Source organism: Lissotriton vulgaris, chromosome 1_1 (genome assembly GCF_964263255.1).
Source record: "Lissotriton vulgaris chromosome 1_1, aLisVul1.2, whole genome shotgun sequence".
Lineage (NCBI taxonomy): Eukaryota > Metazoa > Chordata > Amphibia > Caudata > Salamandridae > Lissotriton > Lissotriton vulgaris.
Genome location: NC_141685.1, coordinates 1,704,184,388 through 1,704,210,713, shown reverse-complemented (window position 1 = coordinate 1,704,210,713; position 26,326 = coordinate 1,704,184,388). Strand labels below are relative to the sequence as shown.

Genomic DNA, 26,326 nt, shown 5'->3' with positions numbered 1-26,326 from the left:
ATCACCCCAAGACTTTTAGGATAGGAGCGGACCGGAGCGCCTGACCAGTTTTGTAAATTTTGCCAAGATTCGTCAACCGGCGCCAAAGTTATTCCAAATAGAATGTTGCGGATTTCCAATGGAAAATAGGTCCTAACTATAACTACCTACTGGTGACTGCCAGTAGGTAATATATTTATCAGGGCCCTCCTGAGTTAATAAGTAGGGTGTGACAGATCTCCAATTCCTCAAATAGAGTAAATCTTCATTCCAGGTGATTTCCTCAGCACAGCGCCTGCGAATGCTCTTTATGTGGCCAATTATTTTTCAAAGCATCCCCTTGAAGCTGCATGCTTGAAGCGCCTAAGCGTTCCATATGATTTTCACTGAGTTCCTCTTATGAGGAAAGATTGCCATTACCTCAGGGAGGATTTGCACGGAGTTTATCACTGAGGGTTCCATTTTTGATGGCAAAATAGTACTGCAAGACTCTTGCATCCACCAAAACACCCCAGGCTACAAATTTCAACTAAAGTCTTATAGCTTGAATCATTGCATTTTTTTTACAGAAATCTAGCACTGAGTTCAGGGTGCTGCCTTCCAGCATTTCACATATGACTCATCTATCCATAGCCAGCACCCCCGCCCTATATAGAGCCTGAGGAATTATCTTGCCCAAAATAACTTTACTAAGTGTTTATAGAGTGTAGCTACCATATTTGCTGTGAAACCGCTTCAGACCATTCACTTCTGCCATCAATGCAAACCTTCACCTGTCCAGGTGCTTGTCCCATCTTAATTTGTCTGAGAATATCATCTCCAAGTACTTCTAGTCTGGCATTCCAGAGGGAGATCCACAATGAGTAAACTAAATAGGAGGGGTGCTGGAACACATCCCTGTCGAAAGCCATTCTCCACCAGAACATTCCTAGAAAGGTGCCCTGCCCAATCCAGATCCACCTGTACCCAGTTATTACTATGGAGTTCAATCAGGAGACCCAGCAGGGCCTCAGGGATGGTCCGCTGTCTGAGCTTAGGCCCGAAAGTGCCTCTCTCCACCTTGCCGAAGGCTGCCCAGAAGTCAACAAAGCAGCAACAAAGCCAACCAACCGACTTAATTTACCTCCTTGCGACCCACCCCCACAGAGTGAAACAGTTATCAATTGTGAAAAATGTGACCTTAATACTCACTGCTCCAAAGGGATAAGACTAGCACCAAATGCCCAGGCAGCTAAATGCTTTATTAAGATCAGAGCAAATAATTTGGAGGTGATATCCAAAAAAGATATCCAGTGATAATTGGCCTGAGAGTCAGTTTTACCTTTTTTGTGGATAGGCTGCACTTTAGCTCCCCTCGATGAGTCTAGGAGGACACCCGTAATCAATACCTTCTTAATATTAGGCCCCACTTCCTGGGATCCTTCTTGAAGATAACAGACAGAGGACCATCTGGGCCACCAGCCCTGGAGGATTTCATGTGATAGATATTTTCTGATAATGCCACAGCTGTTTGGGAATTTGCGATAACCTCTTCATCAGATTGCAAATGCCTGAAACCACCACAAGATTGTCAGAATTTCCTCCACTGTAAAGGGAATGAACAATGGGATATTAATCCCATTGTTCCTATCTGGGGGGACCCTATATGCTGCATGTGTTGATTCAAAATCAGCATTTGATTTAATGCCTCATCATAAGCTATGGGATTCTCTAAAGGAGGCCAGTTGCCATCAGAGCTTTTATGCTTCATCATTAAATTGCATAAAGCAAATTATGCACAGTTAAGGTGGGGACAACAGGGCGAATTAACTGATCGTTTCCCAGTTAATGAGGGAGTACGGTAAGAGTGTGTTCTAGCCCCTACCCTATTCTCCCTATTTATAAATAAGGTAATCTCTTACTGCACCAACTTTCCATCTGATGCTCCAACTCTTGCCGGATCTAGGGTTCCACTTCTAATGTTTGCAGACGATACTCTAATCTTGTCCAAAACACAATCTGGTCTGCAACGTGCCCTAGACAGATTTACTGTTTTCTGCAACGATCATGAACTGGTAATTAATGTAGACAAGACAAAGTTCATGGTGCTGCATAAACACAAAACAATAAAGGAAAGAGTGGTAATGAATAATGCACCTTTGGAACAAACGGATACCTTTACCTACCTAGGAGTAACTATGGGTAGGAAGATGAAATGGAAACCCCAGTTAGATTTGCTAGTCCTCAGGCATAATCAGCTAGCAGGAGCTCTACTAAAAGGACATCGACTTTCACATACTAAACCGGTAGGGCCTGCACTAGCTATGTACAATGGTAAAATCAGAGCATCCATAATCTATGGTGCAGAGCTCTGGGGATTCGATAACTTATCTCCCCTAGTTGTTGCACAAAACAAGTTCTTACGATCGTTAACCGCCCTGCCCCAATCTACTCCTATCAAGCCCCTACTGTTAGACTTAGGTTGTACTCCGTTTGATGAGGATTCTGAATTTAGACCCCTATCCTACTGGAGAAGGCTGTGGACGACACCAGAGCTAGCATCTTATGCCAATGCTGTAATGTATATTAGGAAAGCTGACATCTCTTTGAAAATCATATGGTTGCAAAAGCTTAAGGGCACATTGCTTGACATGGGCCTTGGCCACCTGTGGGATGACCCACTAGGGAACTAGCTTCCTAATAAAAACGAGTACAAAGCAATTTACTGGAACATGACCAGTAGGAAAACTATGTCTCGGGTAAGTAGTAGCTCCTTAACTGGCATTTTTATGGAGCATAAGCTGGTCACAAGAGTAGAAGCTTATTGGAACTCTATCACAAGACCAGGTGATTGGAAGTTATATCACCAATTTAGAGTGGGCACTCTTCCGTTGAAATCTTTTATGGCAAATCGGAATGATGCTCTAGATACTCATTGCCCCACGTGCCTCTCTATGATAGAGACAATAGTTCATGTACTGTTTGTGTGCCTAGCATATATTGGTCCGCGTGACAGGTGGCTTAAGCCAATATGCTCTAATCTTGGCACCAGATCTTATGAGATTGCTTTGCGTATTTTGAAAACTAATACTCGCGAAGACATAGTAATTGCCATGGCAAAATTTCGGAGCTGGACCTGGGCATTACATAGAACAAATCTGGAGGCTGCCACAGTATCCCTACTGTCTTCTTAATTAAGTAAATCTGGCTGAGCGGCTATAAAGATGGACTGCAGTCGAAGTCGATGTTAAGTACTGTTTATTAAGTACATAAACCATAGACCCACCGGAGTAGAAAGGCAAACATCCCAACTCTTCTTAAACCAACAGTTAATCCACCCCAGGTAGCCAAACCCCTATAATTCTGAGGTTACATCATACAATTCTATAAGTGACATAAACATATTCTAAAATGACCTAACAATATGTACAAAGTAAAATAGACATAGAAGAAAGAATATAACCTACTACCACATGTATCTTTTTACAAAATGCAATAAAATAAAATAAATTAAGAATCCAAAATGTAATCATCAAATTTCTTAGGAACTCTTGGAACCCTTTTGTGAGACAAATGATTAACTTGAAGAGAAGATTCCATTGACTCCTGATGATTAGAAGCAGGAACAAAGGAAGCCTCTGAACAACCCTCAAGGACATTAGGACTTTCTGAACAAACATCATTTTCAGAACAAACATAATGTGCAGGTTCATTAGTTAACACATCACCAGAACGAAACTCTTTTTCTTGAACAACATCATTCCAAATGTAATCACCATCCTCATTTTTAGCAAAGAATTGTTCTTGCCCTGGTTTAAGAAGAATAACTGAACCTTTGCTCCACCAACCTTTCTCAGAAAGAAGAACAGCAGAATCAGTTACTCTTTCCACTCTAAAAGGATTGGAAAACTTAGATGAACCTTTGCAAGTCGAAGTGGGTTTCAAAACATGTACCCAATCACCCACCCTAATGGTTTTATCGTTTGACTTATGAGAGACATCATGATAAATTTTTCCTGCAATGCGAGACTCTTGAATATTCTGCTTAACTTCCTCAATTACACTTTTCATGTTAACATCATGCACAACATTTTTAATAAAGTCAGGTCTTAAAATAGATTTTGCCTGTCTGCCTCTCATCAGTAAATAAGGCGCAACGGCAGTTGAAGAATTAGGAGTAATGTGATAACTCTACAATTTTTCTTTTAAGAATTCCAAAACATCTAATTTACTTTCTAACGCAGCCTGAATCCCCTCCTTAATAAATCTATTGGCCCTCTCAACTTGACCATTAGCCCTAGGACAATATAACGGAGTGGTTTCAGACTTGATACCAAATTTTCCCAAAAATGATTTCATTTTCCTAGACACAAACTGCACCCCATTATCTGATAAAATGAGATTGGGAGCACCTTCCAACCTGAAAATAAAATCCAAAAATTCAATAACAGCATCAGTATTAGGATGTTCCACAAATGTGTAATAGATCCACTTTGAAAAATTGTCTACAACCACAATAGAAAATCTCCTTTCCCTACCTAAACATTCATAGGGACCAGAAAAGTCAATAGAAATTTTATCCCAAGGTCTAACTGCCCCTTCTCTAAGAGACATGGGTTGGTTCGAAACCTTCCAATGCTTGTCAGCCCTTACACAAACAGAAAAGTTGTCAATCACTCTCTCAATACCCGCATCCATGCCAGGCCACCAATAATGGTTTTTGAGAATCTTCTTAGTACCTGAAATACCTGGATGACCAGCATGAGCTAGCTTAATAAGTTTATTTCTCAAACCCTCAGGAGGTATAAACACATGTTGTCGCAACAAAATATCACCCTCAATGCTAGGTTCGTCAGCAATCTGAGCAAAACTCTTCAGACACTCTTCTAAATTCTTAATGGGAGGCCAACCTTCTTCAACAAATAGCTTAACCTTGTTAAACACCAAATCCTTGTCCATAGCCTCTACCCAATCTTTCTCTGAAATGCTCAATTCAAAAGAGTTCACCGCATCAACCAGAGCTACAACACATTCGTGCTCATCCAGGATCTCATTATTATCTTCTTCAAAAGGAGGAAGTCTAGACAAACAATCCGCAGTGTAATTTTTCCCACCAGGAATGTGTTGCATTTCAAAATTGTATTCTTGTAGTCTGGCTATCAACCTAACAAGTCTCGATGACGCTTTACCACTCCTGACACCATCCATCATAAAAACAAGTGGTTTATGATCAGTAACCAGGACAAAAGGCCTTCCCCCACAAGAAACTCTTGAACTTCTCCACAGCCCAAACACAGGCTAAGGCCTCTTTCTCAATAGTACTATGATGCTTCTCAGCACCACGAATTGCCCTGGAAATAAAAGAAATTACTCTTTCTCTGCCATCAAAGAACAGAGTAAATACAGCACCCAGGCCAATGGTACTCGCATCCACAGTGACAAAAGACTTACCTTGGGGATCAAAAGTCTTAAGACCAGGGGCCTTGGAAATAAGTTTTTTAACATTGCCAAAAGCTTCATCATGAACCTTATTCCAATTAAATTGAACACCCTTTCTAAGTAACTGTCTAAGAGGTTCTACAACCAAAGCATATCCTTTCACAAATCTTGAATAGTACTCCCCTAGCCCCAAGAACGAACGCAAAGAGTCTTTATCCTTGGGTGTACTAATATTGTCTAAAGTATTGACCAAATCCTCTTTAGGAAAAATACCGTAATCAGTAATCCTGTGTCCTAAGTAATTTAGTTCTTCAACTAAAAATTTACACTTTTCTTTACTCACAGTCATGCCCTTTGAACCGAGAATGCCAAGTACCTTATTGAGAATAACATTGTGTTGTTCACACGTTTCAGCAAAAATTAAAATATCATCCTGAAATGATTGTACACCAGTAATACCATGGAACAAATTCTCAATAAGCTTCTGAAAAACGCTGGCAGCTGATGCCAGCCCAAATGGCATCCTTAAAAATCTATACAAACCAAATGGTGTAATAAAGGTGGTAAGATCCTTTGAAGATTCATCCAGAAGTACCTCATGATAAGCGGATTTGAGGTCTATGACCGAAAAAAATCGCACCATTAACAGCTGACAACATATCTTGAATGCGAGGTAAAGGATGTGTGTCAACAACAATGTTCTTATTAAGAGATCTTAAATCCACACATAACCTCAAATCTTGATTCTTTTTGAGTGCTTAAACGATAGCCGACACCCACTCCGAACTATCTGTTGATTCAATAATGCCTTCTGAACATAAAGTATCAAGATGGGCCTTCAATTTCTCTCGCATTCCCAGCGGAACCATTCGTACTTTATGTTGAATAGGAATAGCACTTTTTTTTTAACTTAATTTTATGCATATAGCCTTTTACTTGACCTACCACATTTTTAAAAACATTTCCATGTTTTTTGAGAATCATTTCTAGACTAAACTTTTCCATGTAAACATTGTTGATATCAAATTCTCTCAATTGCAAAGGACGCTCAGAACCAGGACACAAATTTACACCCAACCTACCTAAATCAAACCACCCAACTATATTCTTTCCATCGATAGCAGCATAAATCTTAGTAAAGATTTTCCTAGACTCAAATTCTGACGAATCTTCAAAATAACCTAACATAGTAATGTCAAAGTTACCAAATGCTTTAGGATTCACATCGGACTCATGGAGCTTAACATTTTTCCAATTTTCCTTGAAAAACACATCAGACAGGATGGTAATTGATGAGCCTGAATCAGCCATGGCTTGAAAAGAAACATCACCAACTAACACAGTGCCTAATGGTGCCTTGAAAGGAAGATTAATGTTGTTCACAGAATAGTCAAAAACATTATCATAGATGGTCAATAACATATTATGTAAATCTTCTTCGACAACATCTATATTATTAACACCTGAATTTGAAGAACCAGAAAATGTTTTGGGTACATGGCAAACAGAAGAAAAATGGCCAACCTTACCACAGTTTACACATTTTCTCTTAATAGCCGGACAATTGACATTATTGGCTAAATGTGTTTTGGCACCACATCTATAACAGAATAATTTGTTACCCTGTTTAAAACCTGGTTTAACAGATCCTTTGTTTGAAAATTGCACTGCACAAACAGGTGAAACAGCAGAAGAGTTAACATTTTTCGAAGCCTCTGCAGAAATGACTTTTGAAGACAATATAGATCTTTCAATCCCTTTGGCCAAATCAACAGCGACAAGCTAAAAGTCTTTCTTGAACTTTTTTAGACTCACACTCAAAAATGTATTGATCCCTAGTACAATAATCAACGGTTGCTCCATAGTCTCAATTGGCAGCTAAAACTCTTAAGGCAGCAACATATTTTTCAATAGTCTCGTCAGGAAATTGCTTTCTTTTATGAAATGCATGTCTTTCAATTAGGACATTAGGTTCATCTTGAAATTGTTTCTCTAGTCTGGCTACCTCTTCTTTATAAATATTCCAACCTTCACCACCACCACTAGGTGGCGCAATAGGAATTACGTTTTTGAAAATCTCAATTGCAGCAGATCCCAAAAAATGGAATAAAATGGCCTTTAATCTTTCGGGAGGAAATTTAGATCCGTCAATAGCAACAATATAATTCTCAAAACTTTCGAACCACTTTTTCCACTCCAATTTAGGCTTACCTGGAATTTGTAGAAAAACTGTGGGTTGATTACAAATTTGTGAATTAGCCATATCTAGACTCTGAATAAATAAAAATAAATGAAGAAAAGTCAATAACAGAATAACCAAAAACTTTTTCACAGAATGAATGGAGATTCAAATGTGCAAGCGTAAACTTAAAGTGTGCACATCACTGAGAAAAATTAAGCATAGGATGGAACAGGTTAAATAAGAACTTGAGCTCCAATGTTTGTCAAATAAATGAAAAAGGTTGAAGAAGACTTTTAAATGATAAATGTGCGCAGCACAGAAAATGCGCTTGAACTTTGAATTCAGAATGCCTTCGATAAACTAAGAATAAATATGAGTATGCACATCACCGACGTTGCGCTGTTTGTTAATAAAAAGATTTCTTTATAATAGGAAAACGTCTCACCCGCTTTTCAAATCAATCAGATTAATATGACAGATTGCGGCAAGTAAGCGTAATGTAAGTACGCACAAAGCACATAGGGTACTTAAAAAAAATGGCCCCCCAAACGTAGACACGCTCTGATGTCACTGGCAAGCAGCGTTGTTAGAAGAGATTTCCTTTAAAATGGCCGCCGAAACGTAGCCACGCTCTGATGTCACTGGAACGCAACGTTGAAAGCCAATGAAACGCACAAGGAGACGTGATGACGTGACGCTCGCTTTGCAAAGCACCTTCACGCGCTGGAATTCCGCGGCTTGGTTAAAAATAACGGATTCCTCTTGACCTCAACAGAGCCCAGAAAGATAATAAAATGAAGTTACAGCACCTTAAATATCGTTTAGCAATCAAACGAAGATGAAAAAAATTTGAATTACAGAAGAGTCTTAGGCTTAATTTTCGGCTCGTCACAAAAGTTGAATTTTACGAAAATTCTCAATTTGTAGAATTATCCAGTGGGTCTTCATGAAATTTCCCTTGTCGCCAATATAAAGATGGACTGCAGTCGAAGTCGATGTTAAGTACTGTTTATTAAGTACATAAACCATAGACCCACCAGAGCAGAAAGGCAAACATCCCAACTCTTCTTAAACCAACAGTTAATCCACCGCAGGTAGCCAAAGCCCTATAATTCTGAGGTTACATCATACAATTCTATAAGTGACATAAACATATTCTAAAATGACCTAACAATATGTACAAACGAAAATAGACATAGAAGAAAGAATATAACCTACTACCACAGCGGCCCGTCTCTATGATGGAATCCTGAGTAAATTGTCTTCTATATGGTTTTATTTCTTGTTAACTCTAAACTATTAAATTATTATGGTTTGGATTTTAATTTTTAGATACATGTTAGGAAAATCTTCGCTAATGATGATATTTCATCTTGCCCTGAACTGTATGATTTTATGGCATGGATATATTTTTTTTTTTTTAAGTTTATATAGCGCTGGCTAGACCCGGAGGTATCAGAGAGCTTTACATGAGCATCAGATCATAGTTACAAGTTACATTGTTACAAAGGTTACACCGTTCTTAGAGCATGGCAACATAGTTACTTGTAAGTTCAAGATAAACAATAAGCACAAATACGTTAGGGGAAAATCAGGCAAGTTGAGAAATTCAGGGGAGTGGGGTCGGAGCTGGGGAAGTAGACAGATAATGAAGGCGGGAAAGAGGAGGGGAGGGTGAGAGACACAGCATGGGAAGAGGAGGGGAAGGGTGACGGGGACACAAACCGGTAGACGAGTCAAGGTAACGTCCAAAGTCCAGTAAGTTGTGATCCCAGGGGAAGTGGTATCCCTTCCCTATCTCTATTGTGAGAGGCTCCCTTTACGCAGTGGACTCTCTCAGAGGGGTCTCTGAGACTCCAAGGCCTACATACTGGATTCTTCCACCAAAAATGGGAGAGGGAGTGCTTTGGCAATGGGTGCCATAACATACCTCAAGTGTGAGTGGCTCCCTTGGTGCAGTGGACTCACTCAGCAGGTTCGCTGAGACTCCAGAGTATAAATATTGGATCTTTCCCCAACAAGGGGAGAAGAAGTGCTTAGTCAAAAGGGCACAAAGGACAGGGGGGTAGGCAAAGTAGCAGGCAAGGGGAGAGATTTAGGGGAGAGAGGATAGGAGCTAGGTAGGAGACAATAAGGAGAGACGAAAAGAAGTCTGCATAAAGACCAACTGGGTAGGTGACGACCAAGGAGGGAATCCACGGCCCATCTCCCCTATAGCTAAACCAATTAGCTCCTTCGAGCATCAGACAACATACCTTTTTATCTTTTGTAATTGATATTTTTTTTTCTTAGGGAATTTAACTGGTATGTTTCTCTTTTTTTATCATTTCTACATGCCAACACAATATATATGACACTTTTTATGTTTGTATTGTGCCTTTTATGATTGAAAGTATCGAATAAAGACTAACTTGACTGCCTCAAATGTCTGAGCCTCCAAGAAGGATTGTGATATAGGTGTAACAGAGTTCATTCCTCCCTGCAATGGCTGCTAGCATTTGTTCCTAATGTTTTCTGTAAAATTATATTTTCTTTTTATAGGTACTTAAATTGTGATATGCTTTTTTGAGGCCTCCATTACTTCTCTTATACATATCCTAGTTTTATTATTGGTAAGGTTCCAGTGACACTTAGGTACAGCTCTTCTTTCCTCCCAGCAATCATCGTCAAACCAATCACTACCCATATCTCTGCATCCACAGAATAACTTTGGTCCAACCTTTACTTTTAAAATGGGGTAACACCTGCTCATCAATCTGCAATACCATCCATTCCCACTGTCCCTTCTTCCACATCTGGGAGCTCAAATTCAATTCGGAAAAAGTGCCTGGAAGGAGTCATCCGTAATCATAATCCACATTTTCAATCGCATACTACCTCTTGGACCAAAACTGCATTTTCTTGGGACTCAAAAACATCTTTATGCTCTAGTATAAGTGCATTGTGATCACTAGGGCCTAAATCATGAACCCTAAAAATGTGTACCCAATAAAACTGGTGTACTAACACAAACACTTTATCAATTGGCATACAGCTATTACAATATTTAAAAGAACTGGCGGAGGGTATATAATCATTAAATCGCCTGTTAACAGTCATCAGATTCTGTTAAACTAAACAGGACAAAACCTGCGCTTCCTCTTCTGAGGCTCTTGATGAGAAAGGACTGTTGGGGATACTTATGGATATTAACTGATTCTTCAAAGAATCATTAAACATTTTAAACATTGATTGTTCGTTTAAATTCCCTCCAGTAATAAAAAGAGCATCTGGGTAGTTTAAGTACAGTTTTTGTAAGTCATTAGATAATTTCAAAAGCTCACTCGCAGGTACGGCACACACTGGCGGAACATATATGCAGTCGCGGCCCGTCACCTGCCGATGTGGCAGGGCGGGCTGGTGGAGGGAGCTGGGGGGGAGGGGCAAAGGCTCTCGGGGGGCAAATAAAAAATAAAAAAAGTAAATGTATCTGATCGCCTTTGCCGTCCACTCCATCCCGCTCTTCCTGCTCTTCTGGGAAAGGCTTCCAGACTGCACTACAGCTAATCATGATGCTGCAGGGAATCAGCGTCAGGATTGGCCTGAGTGCTACAACTTAGCTCTCCCAGGCAGACTGGGAGCCTGTGCCTGCTTTCCCCAGCCCCAGCAACGCATCTGGGGCTGGAGAGAGTTTCACTGCACATGAGGTGTTTGGCTGACCGGAAACAGCTCGCCAAAAACCTCATGCACAATGAAGGGACAAGGGAGTGCACTAGCACTCTCCCACCACAGTGTTATACCCCTGGACCCGCCCCCAAGACTCATCAGAGTTCTGGGGGCGGGGAATAAAATAAAACAATAACAAAATGGGTTGGAAACCCGTTTTATTATCATTTTATTTGCGGCTGGTGGGTGGGGATGGCGATCCTCTGCCATCATGGACGAGCCACCACTGTATATATGTATAAACAGACCATTTGTTTCACCACCGCCACATCATTGAACAAATCAATTAAGCAAGCAAGCACCCATACGCAGGAGGATTGCAGCTTTGTTGCTTTCCTCCAACAGCGCACAGACACCAACATGAATAGCCCTAAGGACTTATAAGTAAATTAAATATGTAGATTAGGTGCGTGCAAATTTTACCATGCTTTAGTAAGAGAGCACAAAAACGATAGCACTGGCTTGTAGTGGGTGCACAAAGTCCTGAAGCCAGCAAAAAACAAATTAAGTAAAGATAAGAGGTGTGAAGGCAAAAAGTTTGGAGAATACTATACCAAGCATCTCTGGTCGAACACCCACTGTATGAATAATGTGGGTAGATGTGGCGTTTCCATGTCTTTTTGAATAGGGAACAAACACAACTTTACCTTATTAGGTCTATGCTCCGATACCAGCCTTAAATGGTCAAATAGTGTGAGAAGTTGCATGATATCCTCTTCTGGATTAATAATGTAAAAGAGCATATTGCCTACGTTTAATGGAGTTCCATGTTAATGCCATTATAATGTAGACCTCTGTTTATCTCCTCCTTTTGTCTCATTGCAGCTAAGGGATCCACAACATGTGCAAACAGTAGGTGCAAAAGTGAAGACCCCTACGGAACTGCTCTGCTCACTTTTGATGGCTCTAATATTATTTTACAATTGTGGAGGAGAGATGTTGTTTATAACAGTTGTGCCCATGCTAATAGTTCCACTAAAAACCTAGTGCACTTATCACCTGAAGTAGATACAGACCATATTGGGATTTTTGGCAATCTAGAAACAAACGATTGTGTAGTTTAATTTGCAATTGATCTAGAAGGCTACCAAATTGATGTAAGGCAGCAGCCGTTTCAACTGCCATAGGCAGAAAAATATGGCTTGGGCCACAAAACTAATTTATGCTCCAAAACTGAATTCAGCACACCAAATATCCCTCAACGTCATGCCTTGTAAAAGTAGTGAAAGGGAAACCGAATAGAGTGAAAGGGTGGCATGCTGTCTCTAGACCGTAGATGGCTACTGTTTAATACCATTAGGGTTTAATGTGTTTAAATGGTTTCACTATCGATAGAAGAAACAGTTCTGACTTCAGTCACAGAATAGATACCAGTCAAAATTCATAACTATTTATTTTTTAGATCTCGGCCTGATGTCAGCAGTGCATGCGCTGCCCTCGTCGATACGATTCCAAGAAGCCTCTTCCCACCTCTGCCTGCAGATTTCATTTGTGCACGTCGTTTGGCGTCACAAATTATGCCTAAAGCAGTGCAATGATTGCACTGAAGGCATGCCAATCATTCCTTGTTGCCACCCTGTCTCCTTTTAGGCACGCCCACCGAGATTGGATCTTTTACCAGCGGATTTACACTTTTCTTTAAAGGACTCGAAGCTGACAGCCTCTCCTGCTTCAGTCTTTCATCCTCGAAAAATGTGGAATTCTGCTGCATCAACGCACCTTATCTCTCTGGTGTTTAGCTTTTTAAAGCAATCTGTTTATACATTCATTTGCGCATTATGATGAGCTGACGAGTATATTTCGTGTGAGGCGGGGTTGGACTACAGAGGTATGTCTGAATGGTCAGAGCCTTTAGAGCCAGAGTACTAGGTCAGCAGAGCTTTAGAGCCAGATAACCAGGTCAGCAGAGCTGCTTTAGAGCCAGAGAACAAGGTCAGCAGAGCTCCTCTAGAACCTAAGAACCAGGTCAGCAGAGCTGCTGTAGAGCCAGAGAACAAGGTCAGCAGAGCTCCTCTAGAACCTAAGAACCAGGTCAGCAGAGCTGCTGTAGAGGCAGAGAACCAGGTCAGCAGAGCTGCTCTAGAGCCAGAGAACCAGGTCAGCAGAACTGCTTTAAAGACAGAGAACCAGGCCAGCGTGCTGCTTTAGAGCCAGAGAACCAGGTCAACAGACCTGCTCTAGAGCCAGAGAACCAGGTCAACAGACCTGCTCTAGAGCCAGAGAACCAGGTCTGCCGAGCTGCTTTAGAGCCAGAGAACCACGTCAGCAGAGCTGCTCTAGAGCCTAAGAACCAGGTCAGCAGAGCTGCTCTAGAGGCAGAGTACCAGGTCAGCAGAGCTGCACTAGAGCCTAAGAATAAGGTCAGCAGAGCTGCTTTAGAGCCAGAGAACCAGGTCAGCAGAGCTGCTCTAGAGCCAGAGAACCAGGTCAGCAGAGCTGCTCTAGAGCCAGAGAACCAGGTCAGCAGAGCTGCTCTAGAACCAGCGAACCAGGTCAGCAGAACTGATTTAGAGCCAGAGAATCGGGTCAGCCGAGCTGCTTTTGAGCCAGAGAACCAGGCCAGCAGAGCTGCTGTAGAGCCTAAGAACCAGGTCAGCTGAACTGCTCTAGAGCCAGAGAACCGAGTCAGCAGAGGTGCTTTAGAGGCCGAGAACCAGGTCAGCAGAGCTGCTCTAGAGCCTAAGAGCCAGGTCAGCAGAACTGCTCTAGAGGCCGAGAACCAGGTCGCCAGAGCTGCGCTAGAGCCTAAGAACCAGGTAAAAAGAGCTGCTCTAGATCCAGAGAACCAGGTCATCAGAGCTGCTTTAGACCCAGAGAACTAGGACAACAAAGCTGCTCTAGAACCAGAGAACCAGGTCAGCAGAGCTGCTCTAAAGGCAGAGAACCAGGTCAGCCGAGCGGCTTTAGAGCCAGAGAACCAGGTCAGCAGACCTGCTTTAGAGCCATAGAACAGGTCAGCAGACCAGCTTTAGAGCCATAGAACAGGTCAGCAAAGCTGCTCTAGAGCCAGAGAACCAGGTCATCAGAGCTGCTTTGGAGCCATAGAACCAGGTCAGCAGAGCTGCTTTAGAGCCAGAGAACCAGGTCAGCAGAGCTGTTCTAGAGCCTAAGAACCAGGTCAGCAGAGCTACTCTAGAGCCAGAGAACCAGGTCAGCAGAGCTGCTTTAGAGCCAGAGAACCAGGTCAGCAGAGCTGCTTTAGAGCCAGAGAACCAAGTCAGCAGAGCTGCTCTAGAGCCAAAGAACCAGGTCAGCAGAACTGCTTTAGAGCCAGAGAACCAGGTCAGCAGAGCTGTTGTAGAGCCAGAGAACCAGGTGAGCAGAGATGCTCTAGAACCTAAGAATTGGGTCAGCAGAGCTGCTCTAGAGCCAGAGAAACCAGGTCAGCAGAGCTGCTTTAGAGGGAGAGAACCAGGTCAGCAGGGCTGCTTCTGAGGGAGAGAACCAGGTCAGCAGAGCTGCTTTAGAGCCAGATCAGCAGAGCTGCTTTAGAGCCAGAGAACCAGGACAGCAGAGCTGCTCTAGCTGAAACTGACTGACTGACACTGACTGACTGACTGACACTGACTGACTGACACTGACTGACTGACACTGACTGATACTAACATTAGGTCTCACCTTTCATTAAGTTAAAGCCATTTGCTTTGCTATACAATACCATTAGCAAAGCAAATTGCTTTAACTTAATCAAAGGCGAGATCTATTGAATTTTCAATGCTTGTTCTTTTTTGTTGTTGTTATACTATGTGACTAGTATGTGCATCGCCACCCTATCAGTTTCTGTACTTCTCATGATTGCTGGAATTTCTCCCAGTTCTTCCTGCCAGTTTGGTGAGCGTGCTTCAGTTTAGCTTTGTTATCTTATCTTCGGCTTCAGTGTTTCCTATCAACGAACATGCAGTGTTGTTCCCATTCAAGCATCAGAAGGTATCCTTAATTCAGACCACCATCACCTCACATAGTCAATGGACTTACTTTCTTGTCTGAAGGCACTTCCTGTTAGTGATAGACTTGTGCATCGTGTACATATATAATTCCAGTCCATGCCATAAGATTATCTTCAGCACAGACCACATCCATCAGTTGAATAACATTGGTGTCAGTGCTGACCTCTAAGGGAGACGATTTTAGCATTCCTGACTGGTATGGCCTTTCAGTCAAATTCGTACGTGCTGGCTGGTTTGTAGGGTGAGGGTCCGAGCCATTTAGGAGGTGCTTCTGTCACCCCAATCAGTTTCTGAAACCATCTTGGAGAATTTCCTCATCCACTTCAATCTAAGCAGCCAATAGGTCCAGCAGTATCAATGCTTCCTATTGGTTTTCCCCCTGTGACATTCTTGCACCCTTTTTAATTCAATTAGCAACCTCTCTGTCTTTTAATTGATTTGTATATTGCCTTCTCTTTTTAAACTTTTTAAACTTTTAATCTTTAAAGGTTACTCTCTGACTGTACATCATGCAACGATTTTAATTGTGCAAATAAAATTTACTTACTTACTTACTTCCTATTGGTTTGACTTGTCTGATTTTTTTTAATATTGATTTGCATGTTCTCACTCTAAACTATCAATCATTGGAGAATGTCCTATATCTGTGTGTGACGTGATTACCCATTCTGCAATTTTGCTTGGAAAATAGAGATTAACAGTGGGTGATAGTCTAATCTTTCTATTGGGTCCACAAAACATAGTTTAATATCACTATGATTTCTAGAAGGTCATTGGTGGACATGCTGAGAGTGTTGCCTAGAATGGATTGTTTGTGGGCAGGTTAAGGTAAAGTGTGATTTTCTTTAGTGTTATCTTGGATAGAGAAAATATTTAGGTAATTTTAACTAAAAGTGTTAGCTTGCTACTTGTGATGCTGCCTAGCAATGAGATGGGGGGGGGGGGGGGGAGGGGAGGGGAGTTCTTTCTGAAATCCTATAGAGTGATTTCATTGGGCCTCGTTCAATTATTTCTGCCCCAGCATAATTTTACTACATTGATATCCTTGTAATTTTCGTTTGTGTGCATTTTTCATTCCCTTCGTTATGCACTTTGAATGTCCCACATGTTCCAAGTAACAGTTCTCTCTCTTCAAAGTTCCTTGATGTCGCTGTTAGTGTTCTATGTGGTGTCACCAGGAGCGACAGCTTAGTCATTAGGCAGAAAATATTTTAGATGTTTTTTCAAATAAATATATATATATAATATATCCATTCAACAGTTCTTCTTTGAATCATTAAACAACACGCTGAAGCCCATACTCGTTTCCTCGATGAATTTTATTCAGGCTCAATCACCCGACGCGTTTTGCAGCGTCTGCTGCTTGTTCACGGGTACGGGTGCCATATTAACAAGATAAAGTTATATTGAAAATAACCCCATGTGACATTTCTCCCAACCGCAAGTGAAAACAGACTTTGATATATATAACTTGCTCTTAATGTGGTTCACACTAATATACAATTATGTTCCTTTATAGACCAAAGTATATACATTGTTATTTTTACCAGCGCCATGAAGCCAGTGAAAATATAATTCATGATATCAATGATGGTTCTACTAAATTTTATACCGCATTGAGTTCGAAGTGTTGCAATGGAACCGCACTACTTATTGACTCATAGGTATTACTCACATAATTATGCTCTAGTGGGCACCATAAATAATTTCGTTATAAAAAACATAACTTCGGGGAATTGAACTCCGGTTTGTCAAAACATTTCCTTGCTCAGGCCATGCTCCTACTCATACACCCACGGAGACATGCTATTTGCCCAGCAAACAAATCTGTCTATACTTTACCCTATATCACGCCCAAGTGGGCAATTGTATTTCTGTTACATTATTCTTCCAACGTTAACTAGCTCAATGACGTAAACAATATGTTCATATCATAATTCAGAATCTGGCTCTGTTTTCCGAATACCTTTTTTTTCAAAACCGTTCTCTCTCTTCAAAGTTCATTGATGTCACTGTCAGTGTTCTATGTGTTGTCACCAGGAGCGACAGCTTAGCCATTTGGCAGACACTATTTTAGATGATTTTTCAAAAAAAAAAAAAAAAAAAATATATATATATATATATATATATATATATATACAAATATGTTCCACACAAAGTCTACTAGAAGAAGGACTCACTCTCAGAGTGAAAATCAAAGTTTTATTTGTGACGCGTTTCGTCAAAAAATGACTTGATCACATGTGTGCTCAAGCCATTTTTTGACGAAACGCGTCACAAATAAAACTTTGATTTTCACTCTGAGATCGAGTCCTTCTTCTAGAAGACTTTGTGTGGAATTATGTAACCGGGAGACCTACCCGGTGTGTCTCGCCACCTGCCAACAGGCCAACGACGTCGGAAATCTTGGTATTTATATATATATATTTCTTCGCTTCCTCTCGTCTCCAAGTTTTCAGACAGAAGTCACGGCACCACACAGTAGGTAAATTAAATTATTTTATTATTTCAAGCACCATGCGCGATTGCAAAAAAGGACGGCCATATATATATATATGGTTTTCTCATGTAATAGTACAGTTCAACCGTTGAATATGTATTGTCGCACAGTAATGACTTTGAGGATTTTTATACATTCTTTTCATATGCAAGTGATGTTTTTTTAAAGTATTCATAATGGAAAACGGTGATGCTTAATCACGTTTGATTGAACGAAATATAATTGACAAAGATATGTCATATTTTAGAAAAAAAACAGCTACACTGGAATTTGCAAAGCTGAATCAAGAAATGTGAGACTGGTGAGATTTACTTAAGGGTTATATGCAGCACCACTTACAAATGATGGGGTATCTTAAAAATTGGGAAGTGCAGCAGTGACACCAGTGACAGCAAGAAATAAACTTAAAGGATTCTGTTGATAAGCCTCACTTAAGTAATCAAACAAGGACCGATTAGAGAAAACATGTTGACTAGAAATGATCGGTGCTTCACCAATGAAATCATTGGGTTTCTTTTTGATAATGGGACTCAAAATTAGATAAGGGAAATTGGTATATGTGGCATTTTCAGGTAGCAGGGGGTTGGCACAACGTAAAGTTGGTTAGCACTATACAATGACCTATTAGACAAACAATGATGGAAGTGATGGAAGTGATGGGCACAAATAATATAAGATAATTCTGGCAATTGGTATGGGAGGGAAATTTGCAAGGGGAGATGTGGTGCTTAGTTGGAGAAGATGATTGGGTCAATCATTTGAGTAATCTATATGGTAGCGAGAGGTTGGATGAGAATCTGGGAAAAACTATTAAGACCAGGGAAGAACTAGAGCTGTATTTTTATTTTAAGAAAAAAAAGGAAACCATCCAAACCCTAAAATTAACTAAATCAGTAGTGCCAGATACTTCACCAGCAATCATAGTAAAAAATAATGTGGATAGGTGGGCAAACCATTTAAAGGTCACCTTTCGAAATGTCTTAACCTCCGGGATTTTCCAGGCAAGTTGGAAAGGGGCAATAGTTAGACCAATACATATAGAGGATGATGCCACACAGCCCCAGAACTATCACCTTATCCGCTTGCTGGATGTGGAGGAGAATTTATTCACTAAGATATTGTTAGGCGTAATGAAGGCCTGGGTAGAGCAGAATAACTTGATCCTGATAGAGCAAGGTGGTTTTAAAAAGGGCCACTCAACAATAGATCACTGTCTTAGATTATGGGCAATGGCAAAACATGCAATCAAATTAAGAGGCAGATTGTTCTGCTGTTTTGTTGATTTCCAAACTGCATTAGATTTGGCTGATAGTGAGATATTGTGGAATACATTGAGGCAGCTTGGAATCAATAAAGTGGTACTCTGACTAATACAGGAAATGCACTCGCAGAACTGGGCCAGGGTAATCCTAGACACTCAATGGACGCTATCAAAGAACATACAGATAAAGAATGGGTTACTCCAGGGCTGAATTCTGGCCCCATTACTTTCCTCTTTGTTCATGTCATATCTACCTAATATATTACAGAATGCTGATGGATTAAGCCCTGAGTTGGGGTGGGGAACCACATACCATGTCTGCTATACACTGGCGATCTGGTGATAGTGGACATGACAGAATTGGGGTTGCAAAAAAAGCTGGATCTTTTATGATTACTGTTTAAAGAAATGTCTCACAATCAATTTAGAAAAAACTAAGATAATGGATCTGGGGAAAGGAAAGGGATCATATAACTGGAAAGTGGGAGAGGTCAAAGTGGAGGCGGTGGACAATTATAAATACTTTGGCATGTGGTTTAATACCAAACTAAACTGGAGGGACATATAGATTCACTTAAAGTAAAGGTATTCTCTTCAGTATGGGGCCTAAATCAGTTCAAGCAGAAATATGCGAGCCTATCACTGTGACCAGTTTTATCAGCATTCAATGCAATGGTCCATCACAATTCCAATATGGGGTGGAGGTTCTATCTTTAGGCGGTAATTTGGATTGGAATTTGGAGGAGGGTAAATGTGTGAAGCAGCTCATCGCTCTTCCAGCATCAACTATGATCCTGGTTGTGAGAGTAGAATGTCAATTTACAGCCTGGAATTATCAGGGATTGCAAGCGATAGTCAATTTCTGGCAGAGACTAAGTAGAGATGGGACCCCCAGAATATCACACCTTTGTTAAAGAGAAATAGAGGAAAGTAAATTGAACTGGGCATCCAAGTTAGATATACACTAGGAAAGATTTGTGCTAAACTATCACTAGATCCAGGTCAATAGAAACAAGGGCAGCAGATCCCCAAACAGGAGCTACGGGCCATCATAGCCAAAAAGGCTCGAACAGAAGATCTATTTTAACTGTAAAGGAAATCATCGACCCACTTCTAGGTAAAAGGATGGGGCAATGATCATTTGTTCCCCTACATTGAGAACTTGCCAAGTCCTAAGCTTAAAACATGCATTATTGGAGTTTAGAGTTGGCATGAACCCATGTAATGTAGACAGGAAAATAAAAACTGTGATGAGAAATGAACTGTGTTTGTGTACATGTGGGCTAAATGTACAATGCAGTGGCCCACATATCATGCTGGACTGTTTGTGGTTCCTAGAAGAACAGAAGAAGTTTTTAAAACCCATTTTTATTATGTATAACATTATTAAAAGGGATCAAGCTCTTAATCTGTTCATAAATATGAGATTTTTAAATATTGTATGTGCAATAGGAATTTCTTGTATTGTAATACAGGAATTTATGAAAGAATTGTTAATAAATTTACTATGAGCGAGGGGGTAGGAACGAGATTCTCCATATTCGTCGAGGATGCTCTGGAGTTCCCATATGTATTAGATATGTGATTATTTCCATAATTAGTTATGAATTTAGAGCTGTTGTTCTAGAATTGCACTTCTTCCATTCTAAGTTTCTTTAGTCATTTTATCGTGTCTGTACGGTTTTATAGTCACACTTTTATTATTATTCGTATTTATAATTGTATGTTTTTATTGTGATACCTTTTATGTCAATATTTGCCAAATAAAGTAATACAGAAGAAGACCTATTAGGGAAAGAGCAACCCACATTGACTAGCAATCCCTAGTTATGATTGTTTTAGGGAATGTTGTGTGTCCCCTAGTTTATTCGCTGAAGCTGCAAAGGTGTCATAAGTCCGGGGTGTAACACTGGCTGCATCAGCCCCTGCGATGCAGGGGGGCCTCAAGCCCTCCAGGGGATCACCAACATTCTAGAGGGTCCTTTTTCAGCCAACTGCCACCAATATCTGTAAGATATAGGAGACTAAGGGGCTCTTTATCAAGTTCTGCATGGGGGCCCTGTCATTTTGTGTTATGCCACTGTCATAAGATGCCCTTAAGGAGATTTTAAATAATAATGGATTTCCATTCTACGGTAGCTACAGGTGAGACTGAGTGTAAGAACACAGGGTGAGTGGGCAGAAGCTCCGGACCTGCAAAAAAGAATGGTCACACCTGGCCCTGCAGCAAAACATCTTAAACCCAATAACAAAAAGAGAGTTATAGGAATTAACCTAACATATAGCCTCCACAGTTAAATGCGTATACTCCACAAGGATATGGTTGTAGGATTCGCACTACCTCAACCAGAGAAGTACCACTGTCCTAATGAGATTATCTAAGAAGAAAGGACTAGAGAGATTCACCCACATCATTGTGTCATGCTTCATCATAGGTGATTCTGTCCCATCTTGGTTGGATGATACCACCAAGATGGTTTCAACCTCACGATGAGGGCAATCTGAGATGTCTGTGCTGGATACAACTGGGATCCAGATAGGATGTTAAAACTACCTTTGTGTAAATCCAAAAGCTATTGCTTTATTTAATGGGAACACCAGGCAGGATTTAAATCACTTATTGGATGACATAGACATATAATGTTTCCATCATCCTTTCTACCAACATGTTTCGGCTTCTATCTACAGCCAAACTTGATCTTGGACATTCTTGAGGGTAATCAGGATCTTGTGTATGTCAAGTTACTAATAAGACCCGTGCTCAAGGTGGGAAGGTCTTACCTCCTGAGCCCATCTAATATCAACCTGATTTTTAGGGTTTTGGGCTTGACTCAATGGAGGGGGATCACTCTTATAGTCACACATTCATCAAGGAGGTGATCCCCTCACCCCACATGTCCAGAAGTGATCAGGGGAAGATACTGTGGGCACCACATTTATGTCCAGTGCCAGCCAGTGTGTGTGGGAAACTCCTGACCACTCCCTAACCAATGGGGTAAATGTTCCCAGGGGTGACCCTACTCCCTTTTGAAGTCTTTCTTGTATATTTTAATGCAAATCTCTCCTTCACACCCAGTTTCTGGGGGCATCTCCTTTCCCACTGGGCCTGGTGTTTAACAGACTAGGGAGACAAAGGAAGGGACAGCCCCAGGTGTTAGCCACATCTGCCTGTGACAGGGAGGGCCCCTTTGATGTTTATTAAATTCCTGGTCATAGCCCAGATGGTCAGCCTATCTGGAATCTTAACTATGAAATTGTTTGTTTGGCAGTGGACCGATGTACTGCCAAACTTGATGTTTTCTTTTGTGTTCGAATGGTGCTCTTGTGCTCTGATATTTGTGTTTTTATTTTTCTCACAGTTTTGCCAAGATATAATAGTCTGCAAGGACATTTGATACTGTAAATCAAATTTTTTGAAATGCAGTCCTTTATGTGTGTTAACTTGATGGTTTTATCAGTCCTGGGATGGGTAATGTAGCTGCCAGTTATAACATTGTTGCAATGTATACAATTTTGACATATCTTAGTCCCTAGTGGCGTAAATGTTAATGCCTTCATAGATGTCATTAAAATTTCTTTGTGGTTTTTGGATCTTTTGTATGCGTATAACGGTCTCTGTTTGAAAATATCTTTAAAATCTTGTTCATTCTGAAGCAAATCCCATCTGGCATTCATAATTCTTCTCAGTGCCGCAAGCTAGTTGAGTATTTCGAAACAAACACTTGTCGTTGTGACTGGGAATTCAGTTGTTTACTCAAAAGTTTATTTCTGTCTTTATTGGCTGTCCTCTGTATTGCTTCTTCCACAATGTGGTTGGATACCCCCTTTTAATGTATTTCTGTTTTTGTTCTGTTATGTGCTCCTCATAAGTCCCAGGTTCTGATCAAATTTGTTTCATCCCCAAAAATTGTGATTATGGTAAATTTTGGATTAATTTAGTCAGATGGAAACTTGTATATTTTTATCTGTGGTTTTTCTGTGTACCTGAGTCATGAGACCCGATTCTGTTTTGCTGGCAGATACATCCAAAAAAGAAATCATGGTGTCCTCTATCACATGAGTGAATTGAATGCATGTATCATATGTATTCAATTGGTGAATATTCCTTTCAAGTTTCTCTTTAGATTCAGTCCAAATAAGGAAGGTGTCATCTATGAATCTACAATATAATCTTAAATTGTCTTTCCACTCTGAATTCCTGTATATGTGGTTATCTTCAAACTTGGCCATAAAGGTATTCACATAGGCCGGGGCTTCCCCAAAGTCATTTATGCACCAGTCAGTTGTAGGTAGAACTGTCCTTCCCACTGTAAATAGCTGTGGTGTAAACAAAAATGTAATAGCTTCAACAGAAATATCTTGTTTGCTCTAATTTTGGGCTGTTGTAATAAGGCCCACTCGACAGCTTCCATTCCTTCCCTATGGGGAATTGACATATATAGCGATTTTACATCAATGGTGCATAGTATATAATTTGCTTCTTGAAAATCTGTCAGCTGCTGTAGTTTCAGTAGGAAGTCCATTTTGTCTTTTACATATGACGACCATCCTTGAACAAAGGGTTGTAAGAAAGTCCAGATATTTGCCTGGTGGTTCAAATGATGTGCCACATCCTGTAAGAATAGAATGGAGGGGAGAATCTTGGATATTTTTGTGAATTTATGGCAACATATAAAGGTGTGGTCTTCATGGATTGCGAACTGACAAAAACGATTTAGTGGTAGTAGTAATCCAACCCATTTCGAATGCTTTCTCAAGTATCTTATCCAACATTTCAATCAACATGTTGGTCGGATTTTGTTGTAGCTCCAGGTAAGTGGATGTATCTGAAACAGGTTCTTTGACTTTGGGTTTGTGAAATATGGTGTCCATTATTGCCAATGCCCCTCCATTGTCAGCGTTTTGAAAAGTTACATTTGAATTATTGGATTACGATCTCAATGTATTCCTTTCAACCTTTGTGAAATTCGGTCTCTTCTTTGAATTAAAATTCACTCTTTGTATATCCTTCTTGATTAGAAATTCAAAAGTGTCCAACATTTTGTCAGAGACTGGAGATTGAAAACAGCCTCTTCATTTGAACTCAAAGAATACTGTTTCTTGAGGATAATTTTTTGGTGGGAGTATATTGGAAAGAGAATGTCTCAGCCAGAGATTCCACATAAATTTGAAAAATCGTATTTCGCACACTAACTCATTTGTATTGTAGGTACAACAGGTCCCGAAATGCATTGGGCTTGAAGGAAAATAATATATGCACGTTGGAAGCAAGCATATAAACATGTTAAATTCGTAATGTGACGAAACATAATATGTATATGTATCAATATCCACTTGTGAGCAAAAATGGATGTGAATTTCAATTGTGATACATTGAAGTGTATAAAAAAATTGATGTAAATATAACTCAATTTGAAAAAATTGAAAACTGCTTGACATTTTCTTTTTGTGAATTGTGCACACTGGATCAAGTACACATACTTGCATGTATGATTTTGTTGACCCAGAAGCACACTAGACAGTATGCCTCCCAGTGTAGCACACTGATAGTTGAAAGGATTATAATTTGAATATGTGGTAAAAATAGCAAGTGCACCACACAATTTTCTATGTTTCCCTTTTCACTGTAAGGACATATTTAACTTTATTACTTTAGTCTCTTATGTCATTGTGGCAAACAAGTGTGTGGTGCATGACCTCTATATGTATAAATTGTAACATAATTCCTTTACCAAATTTTCTAGCATGCCTTTTACCTTCACGCTACTAATGAATTGTATATTAATTAATTATTACATTCTATATTTTCCTTTTGATAGAAGATGGCTCAAGCATTGAAGATACAGATTTCAATTGGGATGAATATCTGGAAGAGACTGGTGCAAGTGCTGCTCCTCACACATCATTCAAACATGTATGTACTCAATTATGCTTTCACTTAATTGTTTCTTGTCTATTCGTTATTGAGTGAGTCGTATTTTACTGCATGGGTCGAGACACATTTTTCTAGGTTATGACTAGTTGATGCAAATTGGATTGTGGCACTTTTAGTACCATCTCCTGTTGTGAAAAACACACGTCACAAGTGTAGGTACCCCTTGATTTTTCATTCTCACGAAGTTAACAAAGACAGAAGCAAAGTTTATGATAGAGTAGAAATTCCTTCTTCTCATGCCAAAAACTCGCATTTTTCATGTTTCAGTAATTGAAAACCTAACTTCCGAATGCAGTGGCATGCAACTACACTGAAAATGAGGAACTCAATTTGGAACTTTTTAAGTGGCCCAAACCTTTAACTCCTTTTACAGCCATTGAGATAATCTGCTTTGGGAGCTAAAACATAGACCTCCACAATGGAAAACACTGTTTATTTACTATTTTCTTCCTCTCTGCGATACATCGGATTACAACGTCAATTTGTGTTTCTTATTATTTATTTATTTATTTATTTATTTAGTGTATTTATAAAGCGCAGTCCTGTCACCCAAAGGGCATCGTGGCGCTTGAACTTGAGCGGTGGCACTGTTCACTTACACAGCAATTTTAGGAAACAAATGCGTTTTTAACGCTTTCCTGAACGGAAGGTAGTCACTGTGGCTTCTCAAGGAGAGTGGCAGGGAGTTCCAAAATGTGGCCGCTGCAACACTGAAAGAGCGGCCACCCATCCTGACTCTCTGAAACCTCGGGACTACCAACAAATGCGCCAAAGAGGAACGGAGAAGTCGCGGGGCAGAGTACGAGGTGAACATATTCTGCAGAGGTATCGGGCCCAGCTGATGTACTGCTTTAAACACCAAACAAGCGGCTTTGTACAGCACTCTCAGATGTACCGGGAGCCAGTGTAGCTCTCTCAAAGCTATTATAGAGTCTATATTACAGTTACAGGCAGATTTTCTCTCTAGTACCCAAATCTAATGTTTTTTACGGAAGCAAACATACTACTGCACATCACAGCGCACACTTTTTCACACATTAATTACAAAACTTGGTTATGATTGTTGTATTTATTTTTCTACTATGAAGAGACAAAACAGCATGTATTACACACAAAAAATGATAAAATTCATAAGTCAGTGTTCAAATAACCGTATTCAATTTTCAACTTAACACCAAATGCTCAATCTCACAAAATGCGTCTACTTTACTTGTAGTCTGAAAATATAATAAACAACCAAGTTGTCTTAATTGCACAATTCAACAGTATACAGTCCCACCATTACGAAAGAGGGTTATTATAAAGAAACCTGGACTAAACTAGAGGATACTGGCTTCAGTTTCAGCTAAAAACACAGATTAAAACCCGAGCATTCCTCCTAACTTTTCGAGATTTATTT

General features: G+C 40.2%; 1 protein-coding gene across 3 annotated transcripts in view; it reads left to right on the top strand.

Annotated features, from left to right (window-relative positions):
* SFMBT2 (Scm like with four mbt domains 2) overlaps positions 1-26,326 on the top strand; it is a 916,952-nt gene that overhangs the window by 255,670 nt on the left and 634,956 nt on the right. For 2 of the 3 annotated variants that reach the window (XM_086918957.1, XM_086918958.1), the window contains exon 3: positions 24,812-24,906. In XM_086918957.1, the coding sequence (XP_086775083.1) occupies positions 24,812-24,906 (95 nt within the window). The remainder of the gene's footprint in view (positions 1-24,811; positions 24,907-26,326) is intronic. The other variant, XM_086918956.1, reaches the window with a different exon arrangement.